General features: G+C 44.4%; 1 protein-coding gene across 2 annotated transcripts in view; it reads right to left on the bottom strand.

The window, feature by feature from the left end:
* SMARCA5 (SWI/SNF related, matrix associated, actin dependent regulator of chromatin, subfamily a, member 5) overlaps window positions 1-4,847 on the bottom strand; it is a 48,878-nt gene extending 44,031 nt beyond the window's left edge. For both annotated transcript variants that reach the window (XM_038755126.1, XM_038755127.1), the window contains exon 1: window positions 4,609-4,847. In XM_038755126.1, the coding sequence (XP_038611054.1) occupies window positions 4,609-4,731 (123 nt within the window). In that variant the 5' untranslated portion in view covers window positions 4,732-4,847. The remainder of the gene's footprint in view (window positions 1-4,608) is intronic.
* Between the last annotated feature and the right edge of the window lie 11,763 nt (window positions 4,848-16,610).

The following is a 16,610-nucleotide window of genomic DNA, read 5'->3' as shown; positions in this document are numbered from 1 at the left end:
CACATTATTGGCCCCGACCCAACAGCGGCATCATGGTCTTTCCTCTAGGCCATGCTGCCTGAATGAATGAATGAATGAGGGAGGGAGGGAGGGAATTCATTCACTCATTCAATCGCATTTATTGAGCGCTTACTGTGTGCAGAGCACTGTACTAAGCGCTTGGGAAGTCCAAGTTGGCAACATATAGAGACATTCCCGACCCAGCAGCAGGCTCACGGTCTAGAAGGGGGAGAGAGACATTTATTCATTCACTCAATCGTATTTATTGCGCGCTTACTGCGTGCACAGCACTGCAGTAAGCGCTTGCGAAGTCCAAGTTGGCAACATATAGAGATGGTCCCTACGCGACATCGGGCTCACGGTCTAGAAGGGGGAGACAGACAACAAAACCAAACATGTGGCCAGGTGTCAAGTCGTCAGAACAAACAGAAGTAAAGCTAAATGCACATCATTGGCCCCGACCCAACAGCGGCCTCACAGTCTTTCCTCTAGGCCTCGCTGCCTGAATAAATGAATGAATGAGGGAGGGAGGGAGGGAATTCATTCATTCATGCAATCGTATTTATTGAGCGCTTACTGTGAGCAGGGCACTGTATTAAGCGCTGGGGAAGTCCAAGTTGGCAACATATAGAGACGGTCCCTACCCAACAGCGGGCTCACAGTCTAGAAGGGGGGGGGGGGGGGGGGGGCACTCATTCAATCATTCAATCGTATTTATTGAGCGCTTACTGTGTGCAGAGCACTGTTGTAAGCGCTTGGGAAGTCCAAGTTGGCAACATACAGAGACGGTCCCGACCCAACAGCGGGCTCACAGTCTAGAAGGTGTGGGGGGGCACTCATTCAATCGTATTTATTGAGCGCTTTCTGTATGCAGAGCACTGCAGTAAGCACTTGGGAAGTCCAAGTTGGCAACATAGAGAGACGGCCCCGACCCAACGGCCGGCTCACGGTCTAGAAGGGGGGGACCCTCATTCAATCACTCAATCATATTTATTGAGCGCTTACTGTGTGCAGAGCACTGTTGTAAGTGCTTGGGAAGTCCAAGTTGGCAACATACAGAGACGGTCCCTACCCAACAGCGGGCTCACAGTCTGGGGGGGGGGGGGGGGGGGGGGACACTCATTCAATCACTCAAATGTATTTATTGAGCGCTTACTGTGTGCAGAGCACTGTAGTAAGCACTTGGGAAGTCCAAGTTGGCAACATATAGAGACAGTACCTACGCGACATAGGGCTTACAGTCTAGAAGGGGGAGACAGACAACAAAACCAAACATGTGGCCAGGTGTCAGGTCGTCAGAACAAACAGAAGTAAAACTAGCTGCACATCATTGAGAGAAGCAGCGTGGCTCGGTGGAAAGAGCCCGGGCTTTGGAGTCGGAGGTCATGGGTTCAAATCCCGGCTCTGCCAGTTGTCAGCTGTGTGACTCTCGGCAAGTCACTTCACTTCTCTGGGCCTCAGTTACCTCATCTGTAAATCATCATCAATCGTATTTATTGAGCGCTGTGTGCAGAGCACTGTACTACGTGCTTGGGAAGTACAAGTTGGCAACATACAGAGACGGTCCCTACCCAATAGTGGGCTCACAGTCTAAAAGGGGGAGGTATATGTATATATATGTATATATGTATATGTTTGTACATATTTATTACTCCATTTATTTTACTTGTACATATCTATTCTATTTATTTTATTTTGTTAGTATGTTTGGTTTTGTTCTCTGTCTCCCCCTTTTAGACTGTGAGCCCACTGTTGGGTAGGGACTGTCTCTATACGTTGCCAATTTGTACTTCCCAAGCGCTTAGTACAGTGCTCTGCACACAGTAAGCACTCAATAAATACGATTGATGATGATGATGATGATGATGAGACATCTATAAAATGGGGATGAAGACTGTGAGCCCCCCGTGGGACAACCTGATCACCCTGTCATCATCATCATCATCAATCGCATTTATTGAGCGCTTACTGTGTGCAGAGCACTGTACTAAGCGCTTGGGAAGTACAAGTTAGCAACATATGGAGACAGTCCCTACCCAACAGTGGGCTCACAGTCTCAAAGGGGGAGACAGAGAACAAAACCAAACATACTAACAAAATAAAATAGATAGAATAGATATGTACAAGTAAAATAGAGTAATAAATATGTACAAATATATATACATATATACAGGTGCTGTGGGAAAGGGAAGGAGGTAAGATGGGGGGGTGGAGAGGGGGAACCCCTCCACCTCAGAGGAAAGCTGCTGGGTACAGTGCTCTGCACATAGTAAACGCTCAATAAACACGATTGATGATGATGGGTTCGGACCCCACAGCTTGGGTAGGTCACTTGACGTTCCTGGGCCTCAGTTTCCTCATCTGTAAGCTGGGAATTCAATTCCTCCCCGAGAGCGCGAGCCCCATGTGGGGCTTATCGGCCACCACGTAGCAAACCCGCCAGGACTCGTCCTCTGCGGCCCGCCGTAGTGTGCGCCTCCAAGTCCTCCCGGCCCAGCAGCTGGGCGATGCTCGCGCAGGCTTCCACTGCCAGGGGGTGTACTGAATCCTGTTCAATCAATCAATCAATCGTATTTATTGAGCGCTTACTGTGTGCAGAGCACTGTACTAAGCGCTTGGGAAGTACAAGTTGGCAACATATAGGGACAGTCCCTACCCAACAGTGGGCTCACAGTCTAAAAGGGGGAGAACAGACAACAAAACCAAACATACTAACAAAATAAAATAAATAGAATAGATATGCACAAATAAAATAAATAAATATAAACATATATATGTATAAACCAAATACAATAAATAGAATAAATACGTACAAGTAAAATAGAGTAATAAATCTGTACAAACATATATACAGGTGCTGTAGGGAGGGGAAGGAGGTAAGGTGGGGGGATAGGGAGGAGGGGGAGAGGAAGGAGGGGGCTCAGCCCGGGAAGGCCTCCTGGAGGAGGTGAGCTCTCAGTAGGGCTTTCACTCATTCATTCAATCGTATTTATTGAGCGCTTACTGTGTGTAGGGCACCGTACTAAGCGCTGGGGAAGTACAAGGCGGCAACAGATAGAGACGGCCCCTACCCAACAGCGGGCTCACAGTCTAGAAGGGAGAGACAGACAACAAAACCAAACATATAATCAATCAATCGATCGTATTTATTGTTCGTCTCCCCAGCGCTTAGAACAGTGCTTTGCGCGTAGTAAGCGTAGTAAGCGCTTAATGTTCATATCTATTCGGGGCTGGAGGGAAGAAAGGAGGCAGAAGGAAAGATGATAATCATTCAATCGTCTTCATAATCATAGGATAATCATATCATATGATATCAAATTATATCATATCATATGACATCAAATCATATCATTTTTAGACTGTGAGCCCACTGCTGGGTAGGGACTGTCACTATATGTTGCCAATTTGTACTTCCCAAGCGCTTAGTACAGTGCTCTGCACATAGTAAGCGCTCAATAAATACGATTGATGATGATGATAATGGCATTTACTTATTTATTTATTCTATTTATTTATTTCTTCTATTTATTCATTTATTTATTTTACTTGTACATATCTATTCTATTTATTTTATTGTGTCAGTATGTTTGGTTTTGTTCTCCGTCTCCCCCTCTTAGACTGTGAGCCCACTGCTGGGGAGGGACCGTCTCTTGATGTTGCCATCCTGTACTTCCCAAGCGCTTAGTACAGTGCTCTGCACACGGTAAGCGCTCAATAAATACGATTGATTGATTAATAAACGCCATCATCATTATCATCATCATCGGCCCCGACCCAACAGCGGGCTCAGGGTCCTTCCTCTAGGCCACGCTGCCTGGATGAATGAATGAATGAGGGAGGGAGTGAGTGAATGAATGAATGAATGAATGAATGAGGGAGGGAGTGAACGAATGAATGAATGAGGGAGGGAGTGGATGAATCATCCTCATCAATCGTATTTACTGAGCGCTTACGCTGTGCAGAGCGCTGTACTAAGCGCTTGGGAAGTACAAACTGGCAACATGCAGAGACAGTCCCTACCCAACAGTGGGCTCGCAGTCTAAAAATAATATGATTTGATATCATGCGATATGATTTGATAGGATAGGATTACCCTAGGGTTATGAAGACGATTGAATGGCCCTGCTGAGAGCTCACCTCCTCCAGGAGGCCTTCCCAGACTAAGCCCCTTCCTTCCTCTCCCCCTCGTCCCCCTCTCCATCCCCCCCCCATCTTACCTCCTTCCCTTCCCCACAGCACCTGTCTATATGTATATACGGCTGCACATATTTATTACCCTATTTATTTATTTTACTTGTACATATCTATCCTATTTATTTTATCTTGCGGGTATGTGTGGTTCTGTTCTCCGTCTCCCCCTTTTAGACTGTGAGCCCGCTGCTGGGTAGGGACCGTCTCTAGGTGTTGCCAATCTGGACTTCCCAAGCGCTTAGTACGGTGCTCTGCACATAGCAAGCGCTCAATAAATACGATTGATTGATTGACTGATTGAACGATGATCACCTTTCCTTCTGGCCTGAATGAATGAATGAATGGAGGGAGTGAATGAATGAATAAACACACACACACACACACACACACACACACGGGCCGGGCGTTGGCGCTCACCTCCGTTGGCGCGGCGGGGGTCGGGGCGGGGTCGGCCCCGCTTTTGTTGTGGTGGTTGGCGGCGGGCAGGGCGGCCCGCTCCGATGGCGGCGGCGGCGGCGGCGGAGGCGGCTCGGCGGACATGGCGGCGGCGGGCGGGAGACGGGAGTCCGGGGCGGCGGGAGGCCCGTCGACGGGAAGGGAAGCACGGGGCCCGGCCGACCCCCCTCAACCGGCTTCTCCTCAGCCGCCGCCTCCTCCTTCTCCTCAGGCCGCGCTCGCCCACGGCTCCCGCGCCGGCTTCCGGATCTCGCGAGAGCACCCCCCCCCTCCCCTCCCCGGCGCGCGCGTGCGCAGGCCCCGACGCACGCGACGACGAGGGCGGGGGCGCTCGCCTCGCGCCCAACGGCGAGGCCCGACGCGCAACCGCCTCGTTCGTTCGTTCATTCATTCGTTCGTTCATTCATTCATTCGCTCACTCATCAATCAATCAACCGTATTTATTGAGCGCTTCCTGTGTGCAGAGCACTGGACTAAGCGCTTGGGAAGGACAAGTTGGCAACATAGAGAGACAGTCCCTACCCGACAGTGGGCTCACAGTCTCCATCCATCCATCCATTCATTCACTCACTCACTCATTCATTCATTCACTCATCCATCCATCCATTCATTCATTCACTCACTCATTCACTCATCCATCCATTCATTCCCTCACTCATCCATCCATCCATTCATTCATTCATTCATTCAATGGTAGTTATTGAGCACTTACTGTGTGCAGAGCACTGTACTAAGCATTTCAGAAGTACAAATTGACAGCATGTAGAGACGGTCCCTACCCAACAACGGGCTCATTGATTCATTCACTCACTCACTCACTCACTCATTCATTCATTCATTCATTCATTCACTCATCCATCCATCCATTCATTCACTCACTCACTCATTCATTCATTCACTCATCCATCCATCCATTCATTCATTCACTCACTCATCCATCCATCCATTCATTCATTCATTCAGTGACATTTATTGAGCACTTACTGTGTGCAGAGCACTGTACTAAGCGCTTGGGAAGTACAAATTGGCAGCGTGTAGAGACGGTCCCTACCCAACAACGGGCTCATTGATTCATTCACTCACTCACTCACTCATTCATTCATTCACTCATCATCATCATCATCATCAATCGTATTTATTGAGCGCTTACTATGTGCAGAGCACTGTACTAAGAGCTTGGGAAGTACAAATTGGCAACACATAGAGACAGTCCCTACCCAACAGTGGGCTCACAGTCACTCATCCATCCATCCATTCATTCACTCACTCATTCACTCATCCATCCATCCATTCATTCACTCATTCACTCACTCACTCACTCACTCACTCACTCATTCATTCACTCATCCATCCATCCATTCATTCATTCCCTCCCTCACTCATCCATCCATCCATTCATTCATTCATTCAATGGTATTTATTGAGCGCTTACTGTGTGCAGAGCGCTGTACTAAGCGCTTCAGAAGTACAAATTGACAGCATATAGAGATGGTCCCTACCCAACAACGGGCTCATTCATTCATTCACTCACTCATTCATTCATTCACTCATTCATTCATTCGTCCATCCATCCATTCATTCATTCAGTCACTTGTATGTATTGAGCGATTACTGTGTGCAGAGTACTGTACTAAGCGCTTGGGAAGTCCAAGTTGGCACCATATAGAGACGGTCCCTACCCAACAACGGGCTCATTCATTCACTCACTCATTCATCCATCCATTCATTCATACAGTCACTCATTCATTCACTCGTATGTATTGAGCGCTTACTGTGTGCAGAGCACTGTACTAAGCGCTTGGGAAGTCCAAGTTGGCAACATATAGAGCCGGTCCCTACCCAACAACGGGCTCATTCATTCACTCACTCACTCATTCATTCATTCATTCATTCACTCATTCATCCATTCATTCATTCACACATTCACTCATTCATTCACTCATATGTATTGAGCGCTTACTGTGTGCAGAGCACTGTACTAAGCGCTTGAGAAGTCCAAGTCAGCAACATATAGAGACGGTCCCGACTCAACAGTGGGCTCACAGTCTAGAAGGGGGAGACAGACATTCATTCATATGTTGCCAACTTGTACTTCCCAAGCGCTTAGTACAGTGCTCTGCACACAGTAAGCGCTCAATACATACGAGTGAATGAGTGAATGAATGAATTCAATCGTATTTATTGAGCGCTTACTGTGTGCAGATGCACCGCACTAAGTGCTTGGGAAGTACAAGTTGGGAACATATAGATACGGTCCCTACCCCATTCGGAGTCAGAGGTCATGGGTTCGAATCCCGGCTCCGCCCATTGTCAGCTGTGTGACTTTGGGCAAGTCACTTCACTTCTCTGGGCCTCAGTCCCCTCATCTGTAAAATGGGGAATAAGACTGTGAGCCCCCGTGGGACAACCTGATCACCTTGTAACCTCCCCGGCGCTTAGAACAGTGCTTTGTGCATAGTAAGTGCTTAATAAATACCATTATTATTATTATTATTATTATTATTATTATCAGTGTGGTCTAAGGTAAAGAGCACAGGAGTGGGAGTCAGGAGACCTGCGTTCTAAGCCCATCTCCTCCTGCTGTATGCCTTTGGGCAAGTCACTTCACTTCTCTGTGCCTCAGTCCCCTCATCTGTAAAATGGGGATTAAGACTTTGAGCCCCCGTGGGACAACCTGATCACCTTGTAACCTCTCCAGTGCTTAGAACAGTGCTTTGTGCATAGTAAGTGCTTAATAAATACCATCATTATTATTATTATTATCAATGTGGTCTAAGGTAAAGAGCACAGGAGTGGGAGTCAGGAGACCTACACTCTAAGCCCACCTCCTCCTGCTGTATGCCTTTGGGCAAGTCATAACTTCTCTTTGCCTCAGTTTCTCATCTGTAAAATGGGGATTCAATACCCGTCTCCCATTTTCCCTTTAGACTGAGCCCCATGTAAGACAGGAATCTGATCCCATCAATGCTTCAGTACTTAGCACATGGTGAACCTTTAACAAATACCATTACCAGCTTGTTGTGGACAGGGAATATGTCTACCAACTCTCCCGTATGGTACTCTCCCAACTGCTTAATACAGTGCTCGGCACACAGTAAACACTCAGTACCATTGATTATCATTATTTTTCCCTTCCCACAGTCACATGAACACGGAAACCTCTTCTGAGCTGTGGAATCGGCAGTAGAAGCTGAGATGGGGACGCTGGGAGGTAGAGTTGGACAGTTTACTTTAAGAATATTGTATCAGATGCCTTTATATCCAGCGTTTTAATTTTTAGGCGCAGCCACCCTCCGCTGAGTTCCACAGCTTGGACATGTTGACAGAATACATATTGACCTGGGAGGGAAACAGAGAGGCTGTAAAAATGCCTTTTAATAATAATAATGATGATGGTATTTGTTAAGCGCTTGCTATGTGCCAAGCACTGTTTAGACCGTGAGCCCAGTGTGGGGCGGGATTGTGTCTAATATCAATCAATCAATCGTATTTATTGAGCGCTTACTGTGTGCAGAGCACTGTACGAAGCACTTGGGAAGTACAAGTTGGCAACATATAGAGGCAGTCCCTACCCAACAGTGGGCTCACAATCTAGAGGAGGGAGACAGAGAACAAAACCAAACATATTAACAAAATAAAATAAATAGAATAGATATGTACAAGTAAAATAAACAAATAAATAGAGTAATAAATATGTACAAACATATACACATATATACAGGTTATATATATCAATCAATCAATCGTATTTATTGAGTGCTTACTGTGTGCAGAGCACTGTACTAAGCGCTTGGGAAGTCCAAGTTGGCAACACATAGAGACAGTCCCTACCCAACAGCGGGCCCACAGTCTAGAAGGGGGAGACAGACAATAATACTAAACATATAGATAATTGTTAGACTACTAGAAAAACACTCTATACACATCTAAACCTGTAGAAGTTAGTTCATTCATTCATTCATTCCATCGTATTTATTGAGCGCTTACTGTGTGCAGAGCACTGGACTAAATTCTTGGAAAGTACAATTCAGCAACAAATGGAGACGATCCCTGCCCACAAGGGACTCACAGTCTTGAAGGGGGGAGGCAGACATCAAAACAAGTAAACAGGCATCAATAGCATCAATATAAATAAATAGAATTATAGCTATATACACATCGTTAAGTAGAATTGTCACTGTGCATAATGAATATTTAAATGGAAAAGTCTCTGGGAATACTAGGTGATCCTATAAGATGTCATTTCTACTTCTATTTCATTTTTATAACTTTCAGTGCTCTAGGCTTCAGCAGCAGGTGGCAAGCTTCACAATTTACTTTTATCATCCATTTTTTTCTTCTTCAATTAAAAATTGTAACAAAAAAAAAAGGAAAGGGTTCCTTCCCATTTAAATTGGCTACTGAGAAGAGTTAATTTTGTGGTCAATGATATGGGCAGTTCTTAAACATTTGCCCTTCAACAATTCTCTATTTTATAAACATCGCAAGGGCCGGGTCCAAGTCTTAATTTTATTTTATACTGCTGGTCACTCTCTAAATAATAATAATAATGATGGCATTTGTTAAGCGCTTACTATGTGTGAAGCACTGTTCTAAGCGCTGGTGGGGGGATACAAGGTAATCAGGTTGTACAACCTGGGGCTCACAGTCTTAATCCCCATTTTACAGATGAGGGAACTGAGGCTCAGAGAAGTTAAGTGACTTAACCAAGGTCACACAGCAGACATGTGGTGGAGCCCAGATTAGAACCCACGACCTCTGGCTCCCAAGCCCGTGCTCTTTCCACTGAGCCACACTGCTTCTAAAACAATTCTCTCTCTAAAAAAGGCCATTCATAAATACTGTGATGATGATCCTCATAACTATGTCTCTCCCTAACAATCCAATGGCACTTTCAGGGCAAGGGACTTATCTTTCATTCCCAACTTTATCACTGAAGAACTCCATGAACCTGGCATATTTTTTGCGCCTCAATTTCCCTCTTGATCACATGGGCTTAAACCACCTGCTCCTACCCATTTCACAGGAAAATGAATGAGGAAGAAATGGTGAAATCTACTTAAGGAAAAGGCAGTCAACTTGCCTTTTAGGAATAATTTCAATTCAAACTTTATGGGATAAATAGATGTGATTTTACAATTAGCCACTCAGTCTTATTAGGAAGAAATGGTGAAATCTACTTAAGAAAAAGGCAGTCAACTTGCCTTTTAGGAATAATTTCAATTCAAACTTTATGGGATAAATGGATGTGATTTTACAATTAACCACTCAGTCTCATTAGGGAGAACTTTGATATTTTGAAATTAATTAACTTATCTTTGCCAGAGTCCAGACATCGTTGGGTAATGCATTTTTCAAAGTAATAATGAGAGTTTGGCACACAGTGCACTGGTCAAAGCAAACTGTGACCTTCTTGAGGAGCCTTTCACGCAGACGCAAAATCTCACTCCAGAATTATGTCTAAAGTTTTTAGCTTTAAATTCCATTCCAGTTGCACAATCTATTCACCTACTGCCCTAGCCAGCTTTAAAATGGCCGGATTTAATTTTGGCTGGGTAGTTGTGGCCGCTCTAGTTTGACCAGAAAGCTTCAGTAAGCGATGGCCATTTGCCAAGGAGCACAGGGTGGGACAATGGAATTTCCAGAATTTTCTTCCTGATGCACACGCAAGTGAGTTGCAAGAGGGTGCTGACAAGTCAGGGTTCTACTTAGTGAGACGAAAGATGCTGTAAACTAGCTCTCTTCCTCCCTTCAAGGTCCTACTGAGAGCTCACCTCCTCCAGGAAGCCTTCCCAGACTGAGCCCCCTTCTTCCTCTCCCCCTCCTCCCCCTCTCCATCCCCCCCGCCTTACCTCCTTCCCTTCCCCACAGCACCTGTATATATGTATATATGTTTGTACGTATTTATTACTCTATTTATTTGTTTATTTTACTTGTACATATTTATTCTATTTATTTTATTTTGTTAATATGTTTTGTTTTGTTCTCCGTCTCCCCCTTCTAGACTGTGAGCCCACTGTTAGGTAGGGACCGTCTATATGTTGCCAACTTGTACTTCCCAAGCGCTTAGTACAGTGCTCTACACACAGTAAGCGCTCAATAAATACGATTGAATGAATGAATGAATGAATAATTACATTCCCCCCCCCCCCCCCCACCTTGTGCCGGATTTGAGGGGTGCTGCATGGGACCCGTGTTCTGGGAGAGGAGCTGTTGATTCCATTTTTAGGCCTTTGCTGACAGGCCATGACTCCAGGCTGACCTAGGACCCAGTGGGTCCACCGTTTGGAAGGAAGCTTGTGGGGGGATGAGGGATGGGAGGGAGAAAGGGAGAAAGTGACAAAAACTCCCTCTCGGCTTCAAGGCTGTCCATCCCCTCGCCCCCTCCTGCCTCACTTCCCTTCTCTCCTTCTCCAGCCCAGCCCGCACCCTCCGCTCCTCTGCCACTAACCACCTCACTGGCCTCATTCTCACTTGTCCCACCATCGTCCCCTAGCCCACGTCCCTCCCCTGGCCTGGAATGCCCTCCCTCCGCCCATATTTATTTATTTATTTATTTATTTGTTTGTTTATTTTACTTGTACATATCTATTCTATTTTATTTTGTAGTATGTTTGGTTTTGTCTCCCCCTGTTAGACTGTGAGCCCACTGTTGGGTAGGGACTGTCTCTATATGTTGCCAATTTGTACTTCCCAAGCGCTTAGTACAGTGCTCTGCACACAGTAAGCGCTCAATAAATACGATTGATGATGATCCACCAAGCTAGCTCTCTTCCTCCCTTCAAAGCCCTACTGAGAGCTCACCTCCTCCAGGAGGCCTTCCCAGACTGAGCCCCCTTTTCCCTCTCCTCCTCCCCATCCCCCCCGCCCTACCATCTTCCCCTCCCCACAGCACTTGTATATATATTTGTACAGATTCATTACTCTATTTATTTTACTTGTACATATTTACTCGTACATATTTACTCTGCTATTTTGTTAATGATGTGCATATAGCTTTAATTCTGTTTGTTCTGACGATTTTGACACCTGTCTACATGTTTTGTTTTGTTGTCTGTCTCCCCCTTCTAGACTGTGAGCCTGTTGTTGGGTAGGGACCGTCTCTATATGTTGCTGACTTGTACTTCCCAAGCGCTTAGTGCTCTGCCCACAGTAAGCGCTCAATAAATACGATTGAATGAATGAATGAGAGAAAAAAAAAACCCACCAGGCAGTAGCTAGCAATGAACAGGATCTGGTACTCTTGACAGGGACAGCTAACTGGTGCAGCCTTCTGAGGCATAAGGGAGAAAATCAACCTCAGTCCCCAGGCCCCCAAAGTCTTAATTCTACTTACTTTTCTCTGGGGACAATGTACTGGGCTGGGAGCCTCTGATTTATTTTATCAACAGAGGCCTCCCACTGTCTGTCTTCCTTTGTGTGTATGGTTCTGCTCTTCTGGAAGACGTTGGCTGCAAGTAGAATGCAGTTTTAGTTGATTTTGATGGAAGTTGTCCATGGGGTTTCCTGAAGGGTTTCTAGAGTTAATAATTATTGATTCTCTAAAGCCTGCTTTAAATGGAAACAGTGTTGCTTATGAGGAAATATTTGGCAAAACTGTAATGTAAGAAGATTGGTTGGAGTTTAGGATACAGTATCTGTGCAGTTCACCGGCTTCCTTCAACACCGATTACCCTTTAGAATGATTGAGAACTAACTTAAATGAACAGTAGTTCACTTAACCTTGTTTTAAAGTCAGGGAGGTCAATTTTTACCTCTATTCAGCCTGCAGAGCCTTTGCTAAACCCCTTGTTTCTACAATGAGCAGGGTTGCCTAGTGCTAGGGCAGCAGAATAGGAGTTGGGATTCAGGGACCCTTGCTCCACCTCATCCCTAATGGAAATATCAGAGCACTGACTAATAGCCTCACAATTAGAAGTCTGTCTTCATAGTCATCATAGAGAAAAATTACATTTCTATACAAACGTATGTTTGAGGAAGGAGAGAGAGAAGGTTGAGGAAGAGGAAAATGGAGGGGGAAAGAAGGAGAGGAGCAGGGAGACAAACAAAAAACAACAATATTCCTTAAGCGCATGTTTGTTTGCTAAATTTCAGTAAGTATTCCATTTAGTCCTATTTAGATATAAATGATAATGTTTTTCTTACTTTTTCATCATCTCTGTTGCATCAATATCTCAGTGAGGCATACTCTGTTTATTCAGTTTCTATAACCTCGTCATTTTCCCACTCACAGACAATCCAACTGTGCTCAAAATGTTTCAGTCACGACTCGGTTATTCCCAGAGATTTCAACTCACAATTCAACTGCACTTACCGATCTATTGCTTTCAATCCAGTTGTGCTTGGGTGTAAAATGGAAGCTCACTTGAGACCTTTTGCAAATTGGGTCCTTGTAATTTTAGGGGTAATGATAGTCTATGGCAACATATTGTGCAACAGAAATACATCTGAGATCCTGTATGAGTATAAAAGCAGTTTTCTAATTCTGGCTTATATAATAATCACATCAATATGATTGATGATGATCAATAAAGTTAACCTACTTTTGCCCTGCAAGCCTACCAAAATAAAACTGCAAATTAAAGAAACGTGCTTTAGGCACAGTTCCTTTCCCACATGGGGCTCACAGTCTACAGGGAAGGGACAAGAAGGTATTGAATCTCCATTTTACAGATGAGGAAACTGAGGTACAGAGAAGTTAAGTGACTTACCTAAAGTCATACAGCAGACAGGTGCTAGGTCCTCTTTCCACTAAGCCATGTTGTTTCTTAATTTCCTTCAATATTAAGATTCTACAGCTTGACTCCATCCACTATAGTCAAAATCTTTAACTAGGGTACTTGTTAAGCATGTGCCAAACACTGTTCTAAGCACTGGCATAGATACAAGTAATACAAATAGATACAATAATTCATTCCCCGTCCCACATGGGGCTCACACTCTTAATCCCTATTTTACAGATGAGGTACCTGAGACTCAGAGAAGTTGTGACTTTTTTTTTAATGGCATTTATTAAGCGCTTACTATATGCAAAGCACTGTTCTAAGTGCTGGGGAGGTTACAAGGTAATCAGGTTGTCCCACGTGGGGCTCACAGTCTTCATCCCCATTTTACAGATGAGGTAACAGGCCCAGAGAAGTTAAGTGACTTGCCCAAAGTCACACAGCAGACAAGTGGCGGAGCCGGGATTTGAACCCATGACCTCTGACTCCAAAGGCCGGGTTCTTTGCCACTGAGCCACGCTGCTTCTCTAACTTCTCTGACTTGCCCAAGGACACACAGCAGACATGTGAGGGAGCCGGGATTAAAACCCAGATCCCTCTAACTCCCTGGCCTGTGCTCTATCCACTAAGCCATATTGCTTAAAATATGATTTCCCCAGAGTTTGAAGACTTGGGTGGGTATTATTTCTTATTGGTGCACTAGGACTCTTTCACTAGTTTTCCCAATTAATGAGTGGAGACATCTGGAAAAATTTGAATTTCATTTTATGCTATTAGTTGAAATGATAGATTTTGGAAGTTGATCTTCTCTGTTTGTTGGATAAGAATAACCAACTGAGATGGCTATGACCAAACAGGAAGGTAATTACGAAAACTCGGTTGGCAACAAACATCCTCAGCCTGTCACCCCATCGGACAGCCAAGCAACACCATTCAACGTGCCCTTCCGAGGCTTCACTTCCAACCGGTCCTCAGCCACGCTGCCAGGGCATCCCCACGACTGTTAGAACATAGGGAAGACTGTTGCTGTGACTGTGGCTTTAGACTGTGAGCCCACTATTGGGTAGGGACTGTCTCTATATGTGCCAATTTGTACTTCCCAAGTGCTTAGTACAGTGCTCTGCACATAGTAAGTGCTCAATAAATACGATTGATTGATTGTGGCTAATATGAATGGTGAATCCAGAGCAACCCTCCTGCCGTTATCAATCATTCTCCATGTCTTTTATGTTGGTTCCGTGTTTTTATCATTTCCTCTTTCCTTATGTGCCTGTGGCCACCTCCCCCCCAACTCCCCGCCCTCTGCTTATCCATTTAAATCTTCTGTCTCTAGTGCTACTGCTTCTGCACTGCCAGATGAATTCATCGGCTCACCTTATAGCATGGTCTCCTGCCCTTATTCTTAGATGTGAGCATTTTAGAAGCCAGGGATCAGGTGCGATTCTCAACTGTGCATTTTTCCCCAGGCTTAGAACACTGCTTTGCACAGTAGTTGCTTAATCACTTATGTACATAGCCATAATTTACTTATTTATATTAATGTCAGTCTGCCCCTCTAGACTGTCAGCTCATTGTGGACAACGTCCCCCTTGCCATCCCCCCATCTTACCTCCTTCCCTTCCCCACAGCACCTGTATATATGTTTGTACATATTTACTACTCTATTTATTTATTTATTTATTTTACTTGTACATATCTATTCTATTTATTTTATTTTGTTAGTATGTTTGGTTTTGTTCTCTGTCTCCCCCTTTTAGACTGTGAGCCCACTGTTGGGTAGGGACTGTCTCTATATGTTGCCAATTTGTACTTCCCAAGTGCTTAGTACAGTGCTCTGCACATAGTAAGCGCTCAATAAATATGATTGATTGATTGATTGATCATTTCCTCTTTCCTTATGTGCCTGTGGCCACCTCCCCTCCAACCCCCCGTCCTCTACTTATCCATTTAAATCTTCTGTCTCTAGTGCTATTGCTCCTGCACTGCCAGATGAATTCATCGGCTCACCTTATAGCATGGTCTCCTGCCCTTATTCTTAGATGTGAGCATTTTAGAAGCCAGGGATCAGGTGCTATTCTCAACTGTGCATTTTTCCCCAGGCTTAGAACAGTGCTTTGCACCGTAGTTGCTTAATCACTTATGTACATAGCTGTAATTTACTTATTTACATTAATGTCAGTCTTCCCCTCTAGACTGTCAGCTCGTTGTGGACAACGTCCCCCTTTCCATCCCCCACATCTTACCTCCTTCCCTTCCCCACAGCACCTGTATATATGTATATATGTTTGTAGATATTTATTACTCTATTTATTCATTTATTTATTTTACTTGTACATATCTATTCTATTTATTTTATTTTGTTAGTATGTTTGGTTTTGTTCTCTGTCTCCCCCTTTTAGACTGTGAGCCCACTGTGGGGGAGGGACTGTCTCTATATGTAGCCAACTTGTACTTCCCAAGCGCTTAGTACAGTGATCTGCACACAGTAAGCACTCAATAAATACAATTGATGATGATGATGAAGTAATGTGTCTGTTTATTGTTATAATGTACTCTCCCAAGTGCTTAGTACTGTGCTCTGCCCTCAGTGAGCACTCAGTAAATACAATAGACTGACTGGTTAATACATTTTTAAAAGGATGAATTGGTGGTGTGAAACTGCCTTCAATGAAGAACTATTATATATGAGTTGCAGTTTTTTTAACTTGAATGTTAAAATGAGTATCCTGGTTTATAAATCCCTAAAAATATGGAAAAAGGATTTTTCAATTATAGTTATTTGTGCCTGTGTAATTAAAATAGCTCCGTTATCAGAACTTTATTTAACATCATTTTTTGAACTCAGGAAAAAGGTCCCATGGAAAACCAGAGACCAATGAGGGAAAGAGCTATGGAGTGACAATTTTAGGGGCCGTATGATGGGGAATTTGGAATCAATTCTATATCAAGATTCAGTGAGTGCCAACATCACTTGGAGCCATTATTTATGATTAGGAAGTAGGTCTAGAAGCCACAAGTATTACACTTAAAAACAAAAGCAGGTATTGAGGAAGAGCAGGGACTAGAAAATAGGGCCAGAGGCCAATAACCTAGAAAAGAGGAGTATGAAGTGGGCCACTGTCTGTCTGCCCTGTAGGCTGTAAGCTCCTTGTGGGCAGGGATTGCGTATACTAACTCTGTTGTAGTGTACTTTCCCAAGAGCTTAGTATAGTGTTTGGCACACAGTAAGCACTCAATGAG

The sequence above is a fragment of the Tachyglossus aculeatus genome, chromosome 12 (genome assembly GCF_015852505.1).
Source record: "Tachyglossus aculeatus isolate mTacAcu1 chromosome 12, mTacAcu1.pri, whole genome shotgun sequence".
Lineage (NCBI taxonomy): Eukaryota > Metazoa > Chordata > Mammalia > Monotremata > Tachyglossidae > Tachyglossus > Tachyglossus aculeatus.
This window is presented reverse-complemented; position numbering and strand designations above follow the sequence as displayed.